This window comes from Ahaetulla prasina, chromosome 1, assembly GCF_028640845.1.
Source record: "Ahaetulla prasina isolate Xishuangbanna chromosome 1, ASM2864084v1, whole genome shotgun sequence".
Classification (NCBI taxonomy): Eukaryota; Metazoa; Chordata; class Lepidosauria; order Squamata; family Colubridae; genus Ahaetulla; species Ahaetulla prasina.
The window spans coordinates 218,290,725-218,305,431 of record NC_080539.1 but is presented as its reverse complement, the minus strand read 5'-3'; the positions used below and the strand labels follow the sequence as shown (position 1 = coordinate 218,305,431).

Genomic DNA, 14,707 nt, shown 5'->3' with positions numbered 1-14,707 from the left:
CTGCAAGCTCCATTTTCCAACACCATCCATTCTGAATTCCAGCTGGTGAAACTCTGTACTATATTTAGTGGGCAAGATTAAATTACAGAAGCTTCAAGCAGGGCAACGTACATTGATCTGCCTTTTTCAGGCAGACCTAGGTACCAACAAGAGGGGTTTCTTTTGTGCTTCGGTAGCCCAGCCTTCCAGAAAATGGATTCCCAGAGAGAACTTACTGAAGAACTCCGGCTTTATCAATCCACTCTTCTTCAAGATGGCCTTAGGGAGCTTTTGGAAGAGAAAAAGTTTGTTGACTGTTCTCTAAAAGCAGGGGATAAAAGTTTGCCGTGTCACAGACTGATCTTGTCAGCTTGTAGTCCTTATTTCCGCGAGTACTTCTTATCTGAGCAAAGTGAAGATAAAAAGAAAGAAGTGGTGTTGGATAACGTTGACCCGGCTATCCTTGATATGATCATTAAGTACCTTTACTCTGCAACTATCGACCTTAACGATTCTAACGTACAAGATATTTTTGCTCTGGCCAGCCGCTTTCAAATTCCATCCATTTTTACCGTCTGTGTTTCTTATCTTCAGAAGAGGCTGGCTGTTGGCAATTGTTTGGCCATACTTCGGTTAGGTCTCCTCCTCGACTGCCCAAGGCTTGCATTGTCTGCCCGTGATTTTGTGTCTGACCACTTTGTGAAAATTTGCAAAGAAGAGGACTTCATGCAACTCGCTCCTCATGAACTCATTTCGGTGATTTCGCCAGATAGTCTGAATGTTGAAAAGGAGGAAGTCGTTTTCGAAGCCGTCATGAGATGGGTCAAGTCAGATAAAGAGAACCGGGTGAAGAGTCTCGGAGAAGTCTTTGACTGTATCCGTTTTCGGCTGATGGAGGAGAAGTATTTCAAGGACCACGTTGAGAAGGAAGACATCATTAAAAGCAACCCAGACCTTTCAAAAAAAATGAAAGTTATTAAAGATGCCTTTGGCGGGAAATTGCCCGAACCTACAAAAGCCGCAGGAAAGTCAGCCAAAAGAGAGGTTAACGGGGATGTAGGGGATGAAAATTTACTCCCCGGCTACCTAAATGATGTTCCGAGGCATGGGATGTTTGTTAAAGATCTCATTCTTTTGATCAATGACACCGCGTCGGTAGCTTATGATCCTACAGAAAACGAGTGTTATTTAGCAGCACTCTCGGAACAGATTCCCAGAAATCATTCCAGCTTAGTCACAAAGCAAAAGCAGGTCTATGTGGTTGGAGGATTGTATGTGGATGAAGAGAACAAGGAACGGCCTTTCCAGTCATACTTCTTTCAGGTATATCTTTATTTCTTAAACTCTGGATAAGAAAATGATAGTTCCATGTATTAAAAAACTTAACATCTATGTAGATCTTTAGCGCGTCTTTTTGATTCTTTCCAGTTCAGGGCTGTATTCGCATATATGCAAAGAAGTATTGATAAATGATATTATCTTAGTTTAGCATGATTTCTAGAGAATCTTTAGAATGATAGCATGTTCTAATCCAGTTTCCTCTGTATATTTTTCTGCTACAAAGTTATCTTCGTGTGCAGCAAATTATGTGTGAAAATGAGCCTGTATTGGTTTCAGAAGAGATGCTGTGGCATCATCTACCCTTAAATCGCTGTTCAGATGGCTGTTTAAATACTTGAATCAGGTCAGCTGGCGGCTGGTGGGCACACTCCGTTCTGCCTTGTTAGCACCTTTGGCAAAAGGCCTGAAAGAAACAACTCATAGTTGTCGTTACACAAGCTCTTTCATCTTTCTATCAACTGTGAATAAGGACTGGACACTAACTTTTTGTATGCTTATTCAAATGAATGTCTGAATGAGACTCACTCCAGTATCACACGCAGCTCTTCCATTTACGTTTCCTTGCTCGTTTCAACATAATGTTGAACTAGAAGACCTCCAAGGTCCTTTCCAACTCTTGTTATTCTAAATAAGAAAGAGCTATAAAAAAATAAAGAATGTCCATATACATCGAATTCTGCCTAAGTACATATAGACATGTTTATGTGTCGGGGCACATAAAATTACATCTGATCATCTCACTAGCCATCTTTAGAAAGTCCATTACACTATTCTCAAAAGGTTTGCCCCTCTCTGCATTAAACTATAGCGTTGCTAAGTCATAATTTAATGCAGAGATAGGCAAATTTATTAATCAATAGGGAGGACTGGGGCCATCCAGGACAAAAAATCTAATGATATCCCCCCCAAGGGAGCAGATACAGATGTTGCATGGAGCTTCTGCTTTTACAGGTGGGTTAAGCCTTTTCAAAAGCTTACACATCATTGACCAAAACTGATGAAAAAAACCACACTCCATCGTGTTTGATTGTCACTACATTTTGGAATATGTTTTCAGGCAATCGTGTAAGCAAAGGGGCAGTTTGGGGTGGTGAAGGACCTGCAGATTGGTGTAATGAAACACCGACTCTCTGCAGCCCTCAAGAGGCCCTCAACCACCTCACCTCTTCTTTGCCTCTTTGATGAGCAGATGAACAGCACCCACCCTTTTTTATTTGCTTACATTAATGAGCAATGTAAATCCAGAGACATTACTGGAAGCACTAGAATAAGAGACCACAGTTTAACTTTGGACCATGTCAGTTTCAACCGTTTTTGGTTTTTTTTTAATTAAGAAAATCTAAAGAATGTAAGTAAAGCAGGGAATCTGTCAAGGAAGATGTCAATGGGAACATTTAGCCATGCTGCCCTTTTCCTTTTAACTAATAATCAGCAACGTCTTAACTCTAGGATCAAGTAATGATTCACAATCAATAATTACCTCATAGAAATGAAAAGGGGTTAATTTAAACCTAGAAATAAAAGCCTGCCTTCCTTTAAAGCAGCTGCTGACACTTTTAAAGAAGTGGATTTCATGCCTTCCAGATATACGCCCATCCACAAAAGAGTACCACATTCCTTTTTGCAAGGGGAAAATCTTTCAGCTCAGCCTACTCGTGGGAGCGCTTTTGCTCAACTTTGGAGGCAGATGCTTGGCATTCTAAGGAAACTGAGACGCCTGAGAAAAACAAAAGCCAACCTAAGTTCTGCTTAGAAAAAATTTGCAGCAGACAAACCCTAAAGCAGGAGTAGCCACCCTTGGGGATTTTAAGATCTGTGGATTTCAACTCCCAGAATTCCCCAGCCAGCCATCTGGGAACCCACGGGTCTTAAAGTCATCAAGGTTGGATGCCCCTGCCCTAAAACCTTGAAGGACTCAGAGGAGTGATTTTCAAAAGATGCACTGGGACCCACAAGTATAGGGAAGGGGGATGGACGAAAGATGGGGAAATGCTGACAGCCAGATGTCTCAAAGTACGCTTGTTGGTACATAATACATTTGTTTCCAGATCTTAAGGTAAAAAGCGATGGGTCATGCTGAAATGTTCATACAGTGCTGCTGTGAGCTGTTTTCAACGTGCCTGGCACGTTTGCTAACCATCTTCATTCTGCATTTTAATCAAGCTGGATACCATTACATCTGAATGGATTGGCCTGCCTCCCCTGCCATCTGCCAGATGCTTGTTTGGGCTGGGAGAATCGGAGAACAAAATCTATGTAATTGCAGGCAAAGATCTCCAAACCGAGGAGTCTCTGGATTCTGTCTTATGTTATGATCCAGAGTAAGTGGCTTTGCTTAACACTGGTTGGTTTGACAAGGTTTCTAACTGATGGCCTGTGAGATTGAAGAGCCTCACTGGTGTCCCTTTCCCCTTCCAGGTCAGTCAAATGGAATGAAGTCAAGAAGCTGCCCCTGAAAGTATATGGCCATGCTACAGCTTCACATCATGGAGCTATATATTGCCTTGGAGGAAAGACAGATGATAAGTGAGTACTGGACAGCTTCAAGAGTGTTGCAAGTACTCCCCTTCCCAAATTATCCCACACAACTATTTGCTCTGGTTAAAATCCTATTAACAGCTGAGGCTTGCAGCTGAGGTCAGTGTAAACTTTAGTTGCTTTCAAGATCAATGCAGACATTCATCACAGGGCAGGAAAACGCTTTGAAGAGCTGATGGCTGCTCTGTATATTGTATGTATATTGGCCCAGACTTCTCATTCAAGAAGAGTGAAGTTTCTTCACTCATTTCTAAATAAAGAAGCCATTCTTCATTTAGATTTCCCAGCACTGGTTTTGGAAGTGTGAAGCCCCATTCCTGCAATGTTCTGAGGAAGATGTTGCTGTAGTGCAGAACTATACATTCAGAGGTTTAACAAGTGTTTATATTTGCAGTTTTATCAAACAGTAAATCAGAGGGTAACATAACAAGTGTTTAACAGCAGAGATAAATCACACTTCCAACAAAGTTACATTATAGGCGTGAAAGCTAACAGAACAGTATTGATTTTTTTAAAGAATAAAAATAAGCAATTCTACAGGCACAAACACAGTGCCTGGCACTGATTTAAAAGTTAGAAATAACTCACCAATAATATAAAAGAGGAATCAGTCCATGTTTGTTTTTGCATTCATATTCAGGTTAAGCAGTTGGTTTCCATTAATCTTAAGGACTTGATTTTATTATTCCTGACTATCTAATTTTCTGAAATCATCACAGCAATAATATAGGACATCTTTATTAACTAGCCATGGCAATAAAACAATACATCCAGAAATTTGCAATCAAGCTATATCAGAAAATATTTGAATGAAATAACTGTTTTAACTTTAAAATCCTAAGGGCTTTGTCTGATCTTTAATAAGGATGCACATAAAATAGAAAGTATTTTTTGTTTTAAGCTCAGGATGAAATAGTTCCACCTGAAATGTTCCATTTTGTGTAAATAGAACATAGCGTGAAATTCATCAAATATAACAGAATACTAATTGAAGCAAGAACTCTGAACAAGTATATTTGTTCCCTTATTTTTTACCCATAACTTTTAGGCACAGTGGTGATCAGCACTGATTGTTCTCTGCCATCTGACTACAGAAAACTTTTTAAATGAATTATTGTAAAATTTGAGAACATTGCAAATTTCCCAAAGGAAACAGTCCTTTTTGAGCTCTGAAAAGTTCAACAAGGCACAACAGAATGTACACTGTGACTACAGAGACACAAACTAACAGGACTAGTAGCTTTTATGTTTTTATCATGTACTCTGAAAATTCAATATCACAAGTGTATGCAAGGAGCACATACTGCATTCATACCATATCTCAAGGACCACCAACGTAATTGTTGCATTTATTCTTCAGAGCCTGAAAACCATAACAGCAAATTAGCTATATTTATATATTATCCAATGGGCACATACTGTTTGTTAATGGCTACCCATCCATGAAAGAAAGTACAGCAGAGAATAGTACATATGTATAGAATGGAGCCCACAGCAAAGATTTTTTTAAAAAGCATCGGGCAGGCCAACAAGCAGCTGAGAGCAATTTTCATTAGTGCATTATTAAAAAGAAGGCAATTGGGATGGTGTGCTTGCAGAAGTAACGTATTTCCCATCCAGCTGAGTCAGTGACTTATCAGCCTTCCTGTCGTGTCCCACCCCCCACTCCGACGAACGAGTCAAGGAAGTCTGTAACCAATTTGGCAACGAAGCCCCTGCAGCTTGCCAAGTTCCTCCGAGGTTTCTCAGGGCAGGCAGGAGTCCAAGTTGTGACTTCAGCGATAGGGTCCGGTATCAGCAAACTCGATAAGACTTTGCTTGACTCAAGGTTGGAAAGCCAAAAGCAGGTCCTTTATATAGGCTGTGGGGTGTGGCTCCATGACTCAGGATTTATCCAGGCTTGCCCCTCCCTTCCTTCTGCTGGCATCGCCTCTCAGATCTCTGGAAGCGAGGGTCCTCCCACTCTGAATTGTCTTCAGCTGGATCTGCTGGCAGCTTCTGGGAAAGAGAGAGGTCAGAAGGAGTAGGCCCGAGCAATTTCAATACCTGGCTGTTTTCCTGCTCTGACTGCTGAGCCAAAGGAACACACGCTATATGAGTGAGATTTATCAGGCTTGTCCTTCCACTCCTGGAATCGTCTCCGGGCATGGGGCCAGGGCCGGGGGCTGGAGGCCATTCATCTTCATTATCAGACTCGGAGTCTGATAATAGACCCGGTTGGAGATGGGAGGGGCCCGGCTGAGGAGAGGAGGGAGGACGAGTCACAACACTTCCCATGTAGACCAGACAAAAAATATGACCAAATGAGCTTCTTCTACAAGTCTGATCTCCTGCCCCGTCTCCTTTTACAGCCTGAGAAATTAGGGAGGGTCTCTTTTGAGCCTCTCTCTCTGCCTGTTATGCAGTTGCAGGTCGAACCCTCTCTTATTTGATGTTTCCCCTTGTTTGCATTTCTTCCCCGTTTGTCAAGGAGATTCTCGCATATAATTATATGAAGGGAGCCCAGTCCCATTTGTCTGAAGTGTGTGTTTTGACCATTGCTGTTGTCCCCATTTTTCCAACGGTTGACTTTCTTCTCGTACACAGAAAATGCACAAACAGAGTATTCATCTACAATTCCAAGCGGGGAGACTGGCGTGATCTTCCTCCCATGAAAGTGGCTCGCTCCATGTTCGGTATCGCCATCCACAAAGGGAAAATTGTGATTGCCGGAGGTGTTACTGAAGAAGGCCTCTCCGCCACTGTTGAAGCCTTTGATCTCACCACTAACAAGTTAGTCTACAACCCATCCATTCTTGTTTAATAGCATGGTTTAGGACCACCATGCATGCTTTCTTTGGCACCCACCGGAATCCTTGTCCCTTTATTTATAAATGCAATTGACTTCTTTAAATGGTATAAATGTTGTCCCAGGTTCTGGCAGTAAAAGGTAGGAAGGCAAAAAAGCAGTGGCAGTGACTTGCAGCCTTCTGCCAGTTTATTTGTGGGAAGTTGGCAGGGATGATCCCACATGATGATCACATGACTGTAGGATGCTGCAACAGTAGTAATTGTGAGCTGGTGGCCAAGCCTCCAAATCATGATCAAGTGACCATGGGGATGCTCCAGTGGCTGCAACTTTTGGAGACCCGCTGTATAATCTCTTTGTTCAGCAGTGTTGTAATTTGGAATGATTGCTGAATGAGAGGGTCATAACCCAAGGACTATCTGCATTGTGAATTGGTCTTGAAGTATCAATTATTAGGATATAGCCTTATAAACATTGTATCCAGTCCTATGATGTATGTTCTGATCTAACGAAATTATTTTCACCATATAAGGGGGTGCGGGTATGTGCATGCATGTGTGTATGTACATGTAAAGTGCCTTCTTGCACATTTAAGTTCTGAGCATTTTTCGGTAGATGATCATACTCTTTTGAGCTTTAAGTATATGATTTAACTGAATCTGCTTTGTCCTTTCTGAGAAAATTTGTCCTTTATTAATGTACATCTAACTTTATTTGGCCAGTCCACTTCTTAAAGCCATTTCTTCATTCTGACAAATTACTTTTTTAAAATAAAAACACATACATCATAATATACTCAAATGTCATATTCTCAAATTGAATGTTTTATTCATTAAATTGCAGGTGGGAAGCTATGCCAGAATTCCCCCAGGAGAGAAGTTCTATTAGTTTAGTTGAATTGTCTGGATCCTTGTACGCGATTGGAGGCTTTGCAATGATTCAGCTTGAATCAAAGGAATTTGCTCCTAATGAGGTTAATGACATCTGGAAGTAAGTTTGTTTTAAGCATTTTTTTTCACTTTGCTAGCTAAAGAGATTCAAGTCATTCCTATTAGTTGTGTGTATGATGACGTAATAATAATGTGCCAATCACTCAGCCCAACTGACCTCACAGGGTTGTTGTTATGGAGAAAATAAGAGCAGGAAGCAGTATTATGTGTTTCTGTTACCTTGAGTTACTTAAAAAGTAATAGAAGGTGGGATAAAAAATTAATAAATAAAATAACCCAGCAACACAGCAACCCGTGAAAATAAGGAAGCAAGAGGATTCCAGTTGAGACCTAAGCTAGGGCTTGCTCTCCTGAGAAGCACCATCACTGCAGCTTCACAATGTAAAGTACAGCTGGGTGCTTGGCAGGACAGGCTGAGGGGCAGCTACCCTCCTAACCCGGAACCAAGGTGCCATTGCTATAGGGCCAAGAGTTATTTCCATTGGCACCTCTGTGCTCCTTGCAACTGCTTAACAGTGCTTAGGAAGTCATGGTTGAAAGCTTGTGTGAGAGAGAGAAAGAGAGGAGGGAGGGAGGAAGAGAAAGAAAGAAAGAAAAAGAGAGAGAGAAAGATAGATCAGGAGCACTTACAGACAGATGCATCAAAGTAAAAAATGTTCAATGAAGATACAGCATTTGAAAACACGTGAACCAAAGGATTTTCACAAAGGATAGTCAGAAACTTGGGGAGCAAACTTTGAGGACAGGAAGATAGAAATGAGTGAAAAGTTGGCAGAAAAGAGAGGGGGACAAATTGAAGCACTTGGGGATTTTAGATAGATGCAAGATTCAGAAACAAAAGCAGGGTGTGTATGTCATTTAATATTATTTTCCAAGACAAGGCATTCAGAGGGATGACAGCATATTGGAATGTATATTTCCTGCATTACTTTTTCTTTGTGTAGCAATGCTTGTTACATTCTTAGACTAGCAATTATTCTACAATAACTGTATTAATGTAAAACAGGATGCTAAAAAAGAAACTTGGAGTTACTGGGCAGAGATTTTGGAAAACAGGCTTGGGAAAAAACGCTAAAGGTCCCCACTTATATAACTTTTTGTTCCTGCAGGTATGACGATGAGAAGAAAGAGTGGTGTGGCATGTTGAAAGAAATCCGCTATGCGTCTGGAGCCTCTTGCCTTTCTGTTGGCCTAAATCTGTTTAAATTATCAAAGCTGTAAACTAAGTGGCTACTTGATTGCGGATGAGGATTTTTTTAAAAAAAAAATAGTCTCTAGTTTTGTTGTGTAAGCCTACCTTGTACAGCGATTGGTAACTTCAATTAAGTATTTTGTCTTAAATGTCTATTAACTTCTGTTGAGTATTAGATCCTCCCAATATTTACTAACTATATGAATAAGTTTGGCTATAGACAGCAGTAAATAAAACTGAATTTAACAACAATTTGTCTCGGACCCTTCGGTTTTAAAATAAATATCAAAGTTTAAATATGGCCACTCTGATTATAAAAAAGGATTAGGATTTCCCTTCTCTCTTGTTTATGCCACCTGTCATTTGTTTACATTTCAGCTGACTTTAGAACTTGTTCTGAGGATCAGATTGTAGGAAATGGATTGACTTTCTACTAAAATATGGTGATGTTTACTGACTACTTTTGGCCATTTCTAGTTCAGTAGCTCTCAATCAGCTCTGGGAACATCAAGAAATGGGTATGACAAAGGGTTTCTCACATCAGACAGCCAACCTTTAAAGCCTCATGGGAAGATGGCTGAAATGCCTTGCTTGTCCCTCAACTTGCCCTATTCAGCATCAGCAACTATTATTAACGACTTATCTGCACTGAATTCCCTTCTAAAGCATTTAAGAAACATAAGCCATCTAAGAGAGGTGTTTCACAACAAACTAAAGGGATCAAAGCATACATGAAAGAGCAAACCCCCCCCCCAATTGGCAGCCCTCCCCGTGGAAAAGAGGAACATGAGACCAAAATAGGGCCTCCTGTTAATAACATTTGGTTACCCTCAAGAGAAGATTCCCCACTAAAGGTGAAACCAGTAAGACAGTGCCAGTACCTCCTTGTGTAACTGCTACCATCCCAAAGAGGAGTCTAAGTCTACCAAACTTTTTAAAAGATTTAAATATAAGCTGAAGTAGAAATGGGAAAAGTCCTTTATTTCAGTAAAAACAGATTTAGTGCGCATCTCTGAAAGTATTAATAACAGCTTAATGGGGATTTGTTTAAAATTGAGATTTCTATTCAAACTTGTAATTTGGAAATCGATAAAGAGGTAATTTCTACCATGTTAGGATATGAACAAATCCTGAAGAACGTTCCTTCTGACGCTGGCAACAGGCCTTCAGATTGTTGTTAGTTGCGAAGTCATGTCTGACCCATCGCAACCCCATGGACAACATTCCTCCAGGCCTTCCTATCCTCTACCATCCTCTGGAGTCCATTTAAGCTCATACCTACTGCTTCAGTGACTCTATCCAGCCACCTCGTTCTCTGTCGTCCCGTTCTTCTTTTGCCCTCAGTTTTTCCCAGCATTAGGCTCTTCTCCAGCGAGTCCTTCTTTCTCATTTGGTGGCCAAAGTATTTGAGTTTCATCTTTAGGATCTGGCCTTCTAAAGAGCAGCCAGGGTTGATCTCCTCTAGGAGCGACTTGTTTGTTCACCGTGCAGTCCAAGGGACTCGCAGGAGTCTTCTCCAGCACCAGAGTTCAAAGGGCTCAATTCTTTAGGCCTTCAGATACAGTTGCACAAACCATGAAGAGGATGAGGAAGCAGCAAAACCCTTCCCTGCTTAGAGCATGAAGGGGCTGAGAGTGATCCCTTGTGGGCCTACAATCCCTAGTCTAAGATTGAAAGGAAGGAGGAGCTCTTATGTGGGGAAACAAGGGTATTAAGAGCTTGGGGATTGTTAAAGGGGAAGATGTGTGTGGAGGGGATGGATATGACAAGAGCTCGGGGCTTCAATCTTCACAGCAAGAAGATTGTCACTGGCACAAGCAACAAATGGTTTATTCTTACAAACTCAGAATAAATTCGAACGGCACAGAGTATCCAAAAGCAGCAACGATGTTATTTTTTATGGCTGATACTTGTACATATATTTCATGGGAAGTTAGAAGATTGGGGGATACAGTAAAAAAAATAGAATATTTAGTTATGCACAATCTTTGGTTAAGTTACAAGAAACGTAAGAGGATACATAATACCAAAAACAAAATATTTAATAAACAGTATTTTGCTCTAGGCACTAATAATTTTTTAAAAAACCTGGTTTAAAGTGCATAGATTTTTGAAGGGTAACAATGGAAAGTTCATATTTAGCATGGGAGATTCAATCCAAGACTCTAAAGGTCAACTAATTGCTAAGATAGTTAATATCAATACTGAATTTGTAAGATTTACACACACACACACCTATCCCAGAATCTAACATGATGGTATACATTTGAAGTACTGCTTTCTTAATACAAGATAATCAGTACCTAAACATACCATATACAGAATCTGAGTAACACCTTTCCAAAATTTAAAAAAATGGAAATCACCAACAGAATTATGTAAGCATAATAATCTGCTGAATTTCCAGGATGAAGTTTTCAGATTTTATTCCAGGCATCTCACCTCCATTTCTATTGATAAGCTACCCAAATTATGACAAAGGACTATATACAACTAGGACTACGTAGATACAACTGAAGTCTTGCAAAAGGAAAAGTCTTTATAAAATTAAAAAAAATCTACAAAAACTCAGATGTACTGTAAATTAAACAAATTATGACCAGCAATTGGAACAAAAAATCCCACAATTTTAGTGGCAGATCAACTGAATATTACAAAAAAAGAGGAAAAATCCGAGGCAACTCTCTCTCTTTGAAAAATTGTATTTTTTTCCCCTACAGAACCTAAGGATGTAATTTTGAATCTGATTTTCTGAAATAGATTGCGGTGAGGACTAAACGAAGTCTGGGACTTAGATCAGGGGTGTCAAACTCAAGGCCCGGGGGCCAAATCTGGCCTGCGGGGTGCTTAGATCTGGCCCATGGGGCCACCCTAGAAACAGTGAAGGATTGGCTCACGGTCCCTCTGCCAGCGAAAACGGAGTTTGGGAGCTCGTTTTTGCTGGCAGAGCTCTTGGGCCACCACAGGTGTCCCCAGCAAAGTGATGTCGAGCTGGCCATGCCCACCCTGGCCACGTCCCCCAGAAGGTCAAACACGACCCTGATGCAGCCCTCAATGAAATAGTGTTTGACATTCCTGACTTAGAAGAACAATTTGATGGTATTGTTTGGGAGTCTGTACGACAGCATGAACATTTTTTAAATCAGAATTTATATAGGAATTAACTTCTTAAATTTCACATTGGTAACATCAAACTTCAGTAACAATCTGACATCTATTTTTTCAATTTTTACTGAGATGTTAGCAAGGTTAACATCAGTCAAAAGGAACATTCTTTCACATTGTGTTATTTATCTTAAATACATGTCTTACATAATTAATCAATAGAGTCAATTTTTGCCAAAGTTAGGTTTGCTACACATATTTGGTGGCCAGGGATAAGAAATTGAAAAATAACTCATTACGTTTTTATATCTATCACCAATTAGGTTATTGCTGAACAATGGAAATAGATATTTCAATGGCTAGGTGATAGAATAAGATCTTTACTTGAAAAATCAATCAATCAGTCAATTGTATGCCAAGCCAAAGTAGTGAATCATTATTTTACAAGGAATGGTAGAATTTCATTTCTTATACAAGAAAAAAGAATTCTGGAAACAGCTTGCATCAAACATTATGGGCATTTAAAAATATATGGAATCTTTTTTTAAAAAAATTAAAATATAATTCACTGTTAGTAATTTCAGTGTTTTTCACTATTGTAAAAAATAGTGTTTTTCATTTCACATTTCACTATTCATTTGTGTTATTACCTTAACAACTGCAGTGATTCACTACAACTGGCAAGAAAAGTTGTAAAATGGGGCAAAACACACTCCACAAATTTCTCACTTAGCAACATAAATTTGGGCTCAATTGTGGTCGCAGGCTGAGGACTACCTGTAGTGACTCACTTAAGAAGCCTACTATTGTCTGGTTATTTTTGCCCATCAATAAGAACTGCCAGAAGCAATCATCTCCAGGTTCCAACTGGTTGAACTCCCAAAATGTGCCTTCTCTGTGGCTGGCCCTGCCTTTTGAAACAAGGTTCCACATACGTTTCTTGAATTTTAGGGAAAAAAGACCCAGCCTTTTCAACAGGATACGGGATGGGATGACTTGTGATTCTGTCAATGTATGTTGTTTACGTTGCTGGGGGATATGTAGACATCCTTACAGTTGGCTAGGTTAGCCTATTTTGAATTGTTCTTCCCAATATATATACCTATTGGCTATCAAGATGGTTAATAAATTGAGCCCCTAAATCATAGGTGTCAAACTCGGTGACATCACGTGATGTATGACTTTTTTGCCTTTGCGGAGCCGGGGTGGACGTGGCCTGCACTTGATGCATCCAGCCCATGGGCTGCCGGTTTAACACCCCGGACCTAAATAAATAATTCTGCTTGGCTGGCCTTGCCTATGCAAGGCAACTAACCATAAAAAGTAAGCCTCGCGTTATAAATAATTATGAATGGCAGTTCAAACTGAATCAATAGCAGTGCAGCTTTCCAATGGCTCAGGAGTTATATGAGAAAGCTCTTCCCTGAATGGCCAATAGTGGGATATCTTTAACAGTGGCCCTTCAGCTACCTTTTATTCCTGGAGAAGTTTATAATAAAACAGGAGTCAGGTCAGAAGACATTTAGGGTGTTAGCAGGGAAAATACATACCTTAAATTGTGCCTCACGTCAGATATCAACTATTGCAAGTCTTCTAACATGAGGATGATAGATTGGGTAATCGGTAGCAGCCTAGTTATTAGATATTGCAACAAAAGCAACTTCTAAGCACTCCTCAAGGATAGGCTCATATGCTGTGCAGCCTAGTAGTCAATTGATATAACTATGCCTTAGGTAATTTGTCAGGACGGGCGGGCCAAAAACGGTCACGCCTCGTGCAAGAAATGTAAATTGTGCAAACTGCCCTTTGCAATTCCAAATATGGATATCTCCAGATGCAACATAGTCTTTATGTTAAAAAAAAAATAAGTTTATTGAAGGCTGAAAAATAATTAATTTTCAATGTTACAGTCCGTATAAAAAATTGTTTTTTCCCCCCTCCATACTAGGATATCAAAGCTTTTCCCAATACTTTCTTTTCTAAATATTCAGTCTTTGCTTCCGTGGATGACAATCCCATGGAATTCCATTCATAGTGAGGGATCTGAAAGAGAAGTATATAATTAAAATGAAAGTCCCTTATTAAAATGTTATTCGTATTTCATCCCTTCCACTTTCCTAAAATGTATATGGGTACTTTAAAGTTGGTTGCTGTCTTTGGGCAAAGGTGAATATTTATTGTAAGAAAAATTATGCAGAAAATTCTGAAATATTATTCAACTTTTACAAAACAGAGGAAACACTATACCTGAACAACTTGATAACCAAGAATCTCTAAATGCCGCTTTTTCATGGCAATATATCCTTTGACGTGATTTGAATTTTTGCAGAAAGCTTCTGAATCAAGGAATTCCACAGCAATCCTGAATTAAATACAATTTCAAATTTATTTTCATATAACAAAAAAAAAAAAAAAAATTCAGCTTGCAAGTATTTTATAATCACTTTATGTACTCATGACACCTGTTGTTTTAATGTAAACCCCAAAGGTTTTTCTACAGTTACAATTTTAATTCTATTAATTATACATCATTATAACACTGGCCTGCCATTAAAAATTAGCATCTGATTAAGACTTCTGAATTAATTGTTACAATAATTTAGCTGTAATACCATCTTCTACAACACAAAGTTATATTTATCTATAACTGGCTTTGGTAAGTATTATCTCTCATCTTAAAAAATTCATCACAGGAATTAAAAAAAACCCCTGTTGTACGCAGCAGAAATGTAATTGTATCAAACATACTGCAAGTTGCTTTATGCCAAAATAATAATAATATGCTTTAATTCTAAAACCTAAATTACTTTTTGT

The 14,707-nt window shown here is 39.4% G+C and overlaps 2 protein-coding genes across 4 annotated transcripts in view; one reads left to right on the top strand and one right to left on the bottom strand.

The window, feature by feature from the left end:
- The first annotated feature begins 119 nt into the window (after positions 1–119).
- On the top strand, positions 120–9,040 carry KLHL41 (kelch like family member 41). The gene is made up of 6 exons (XM_058191075.1): positions 120–1,302; positions 3,484–3,641; positions 3,739–3,846; positions 6,445–6,630; positions 7,490–7,636; positions 8,706–9,040. The coding sequence occupies exons 1-6, from the start codon at positions 193–195 to the stop codon at positions 8,815–8,817; spliced, it is 1,821 nt and encodes a 606-aa protein (XP_058047058.1). The 5' UTR covers positions 120–192; the 3' UTR covers positions 8,818–9,040.
- FASTKD1 (FAST kinase domains 1) overlaps positions 8,858–14,707 on the bottom strand; it is a 34,789-nt gene continuing 28,939 nt past the window's right edge. For all 3 annotated transcript variants that reach the window (XM_058191049.1, XM_058191041.1, XM_058191033.1), the window contains exons 14-15: positions 14,141–14,255; positions 8,858–13,936 (exon numbers count right to left, since the gene is read on the bottom strand). In XM_058191049.1, the coding sequence (XP_058047032.1) occupies positions 13,838–13,936; positions 14,141–14,255 (214 nt within the window). In that variant the 3' untranslated portion in view covers positions 8,858–13,837. The remainder of the gene's footprint in view (positions 13,937–14,140; positions 14,256–14,707) is intronic.

What these genes read in the sequence shown, in the direction of transcription:
- KLHL41 (XM_058191075.1), top strand. Translation starts at nt 193, where the DNA reads ATGGATTCCCAGAGAGAACTTACTGAAGAACTCCGGCTTTATCAATCC. An exon ending in GGAGGAAAGACAGATGATAA is followed by an intron (nt 3,847 to 6,444) that starts GTGAGTACTGGA and finishes TCTCGTACACAG; the next exon opens with AAAATGCACAAACAGAGTAT. An exon ending in GAGGTTAATGACATCTGGAA is followed by an intron (nt 7,637 to 8,705) that starts GTAAGTTTGTTT and finishes TTGTTCCTGCAG; the next exon opens with GTATGACGATGAGAAGAAAG.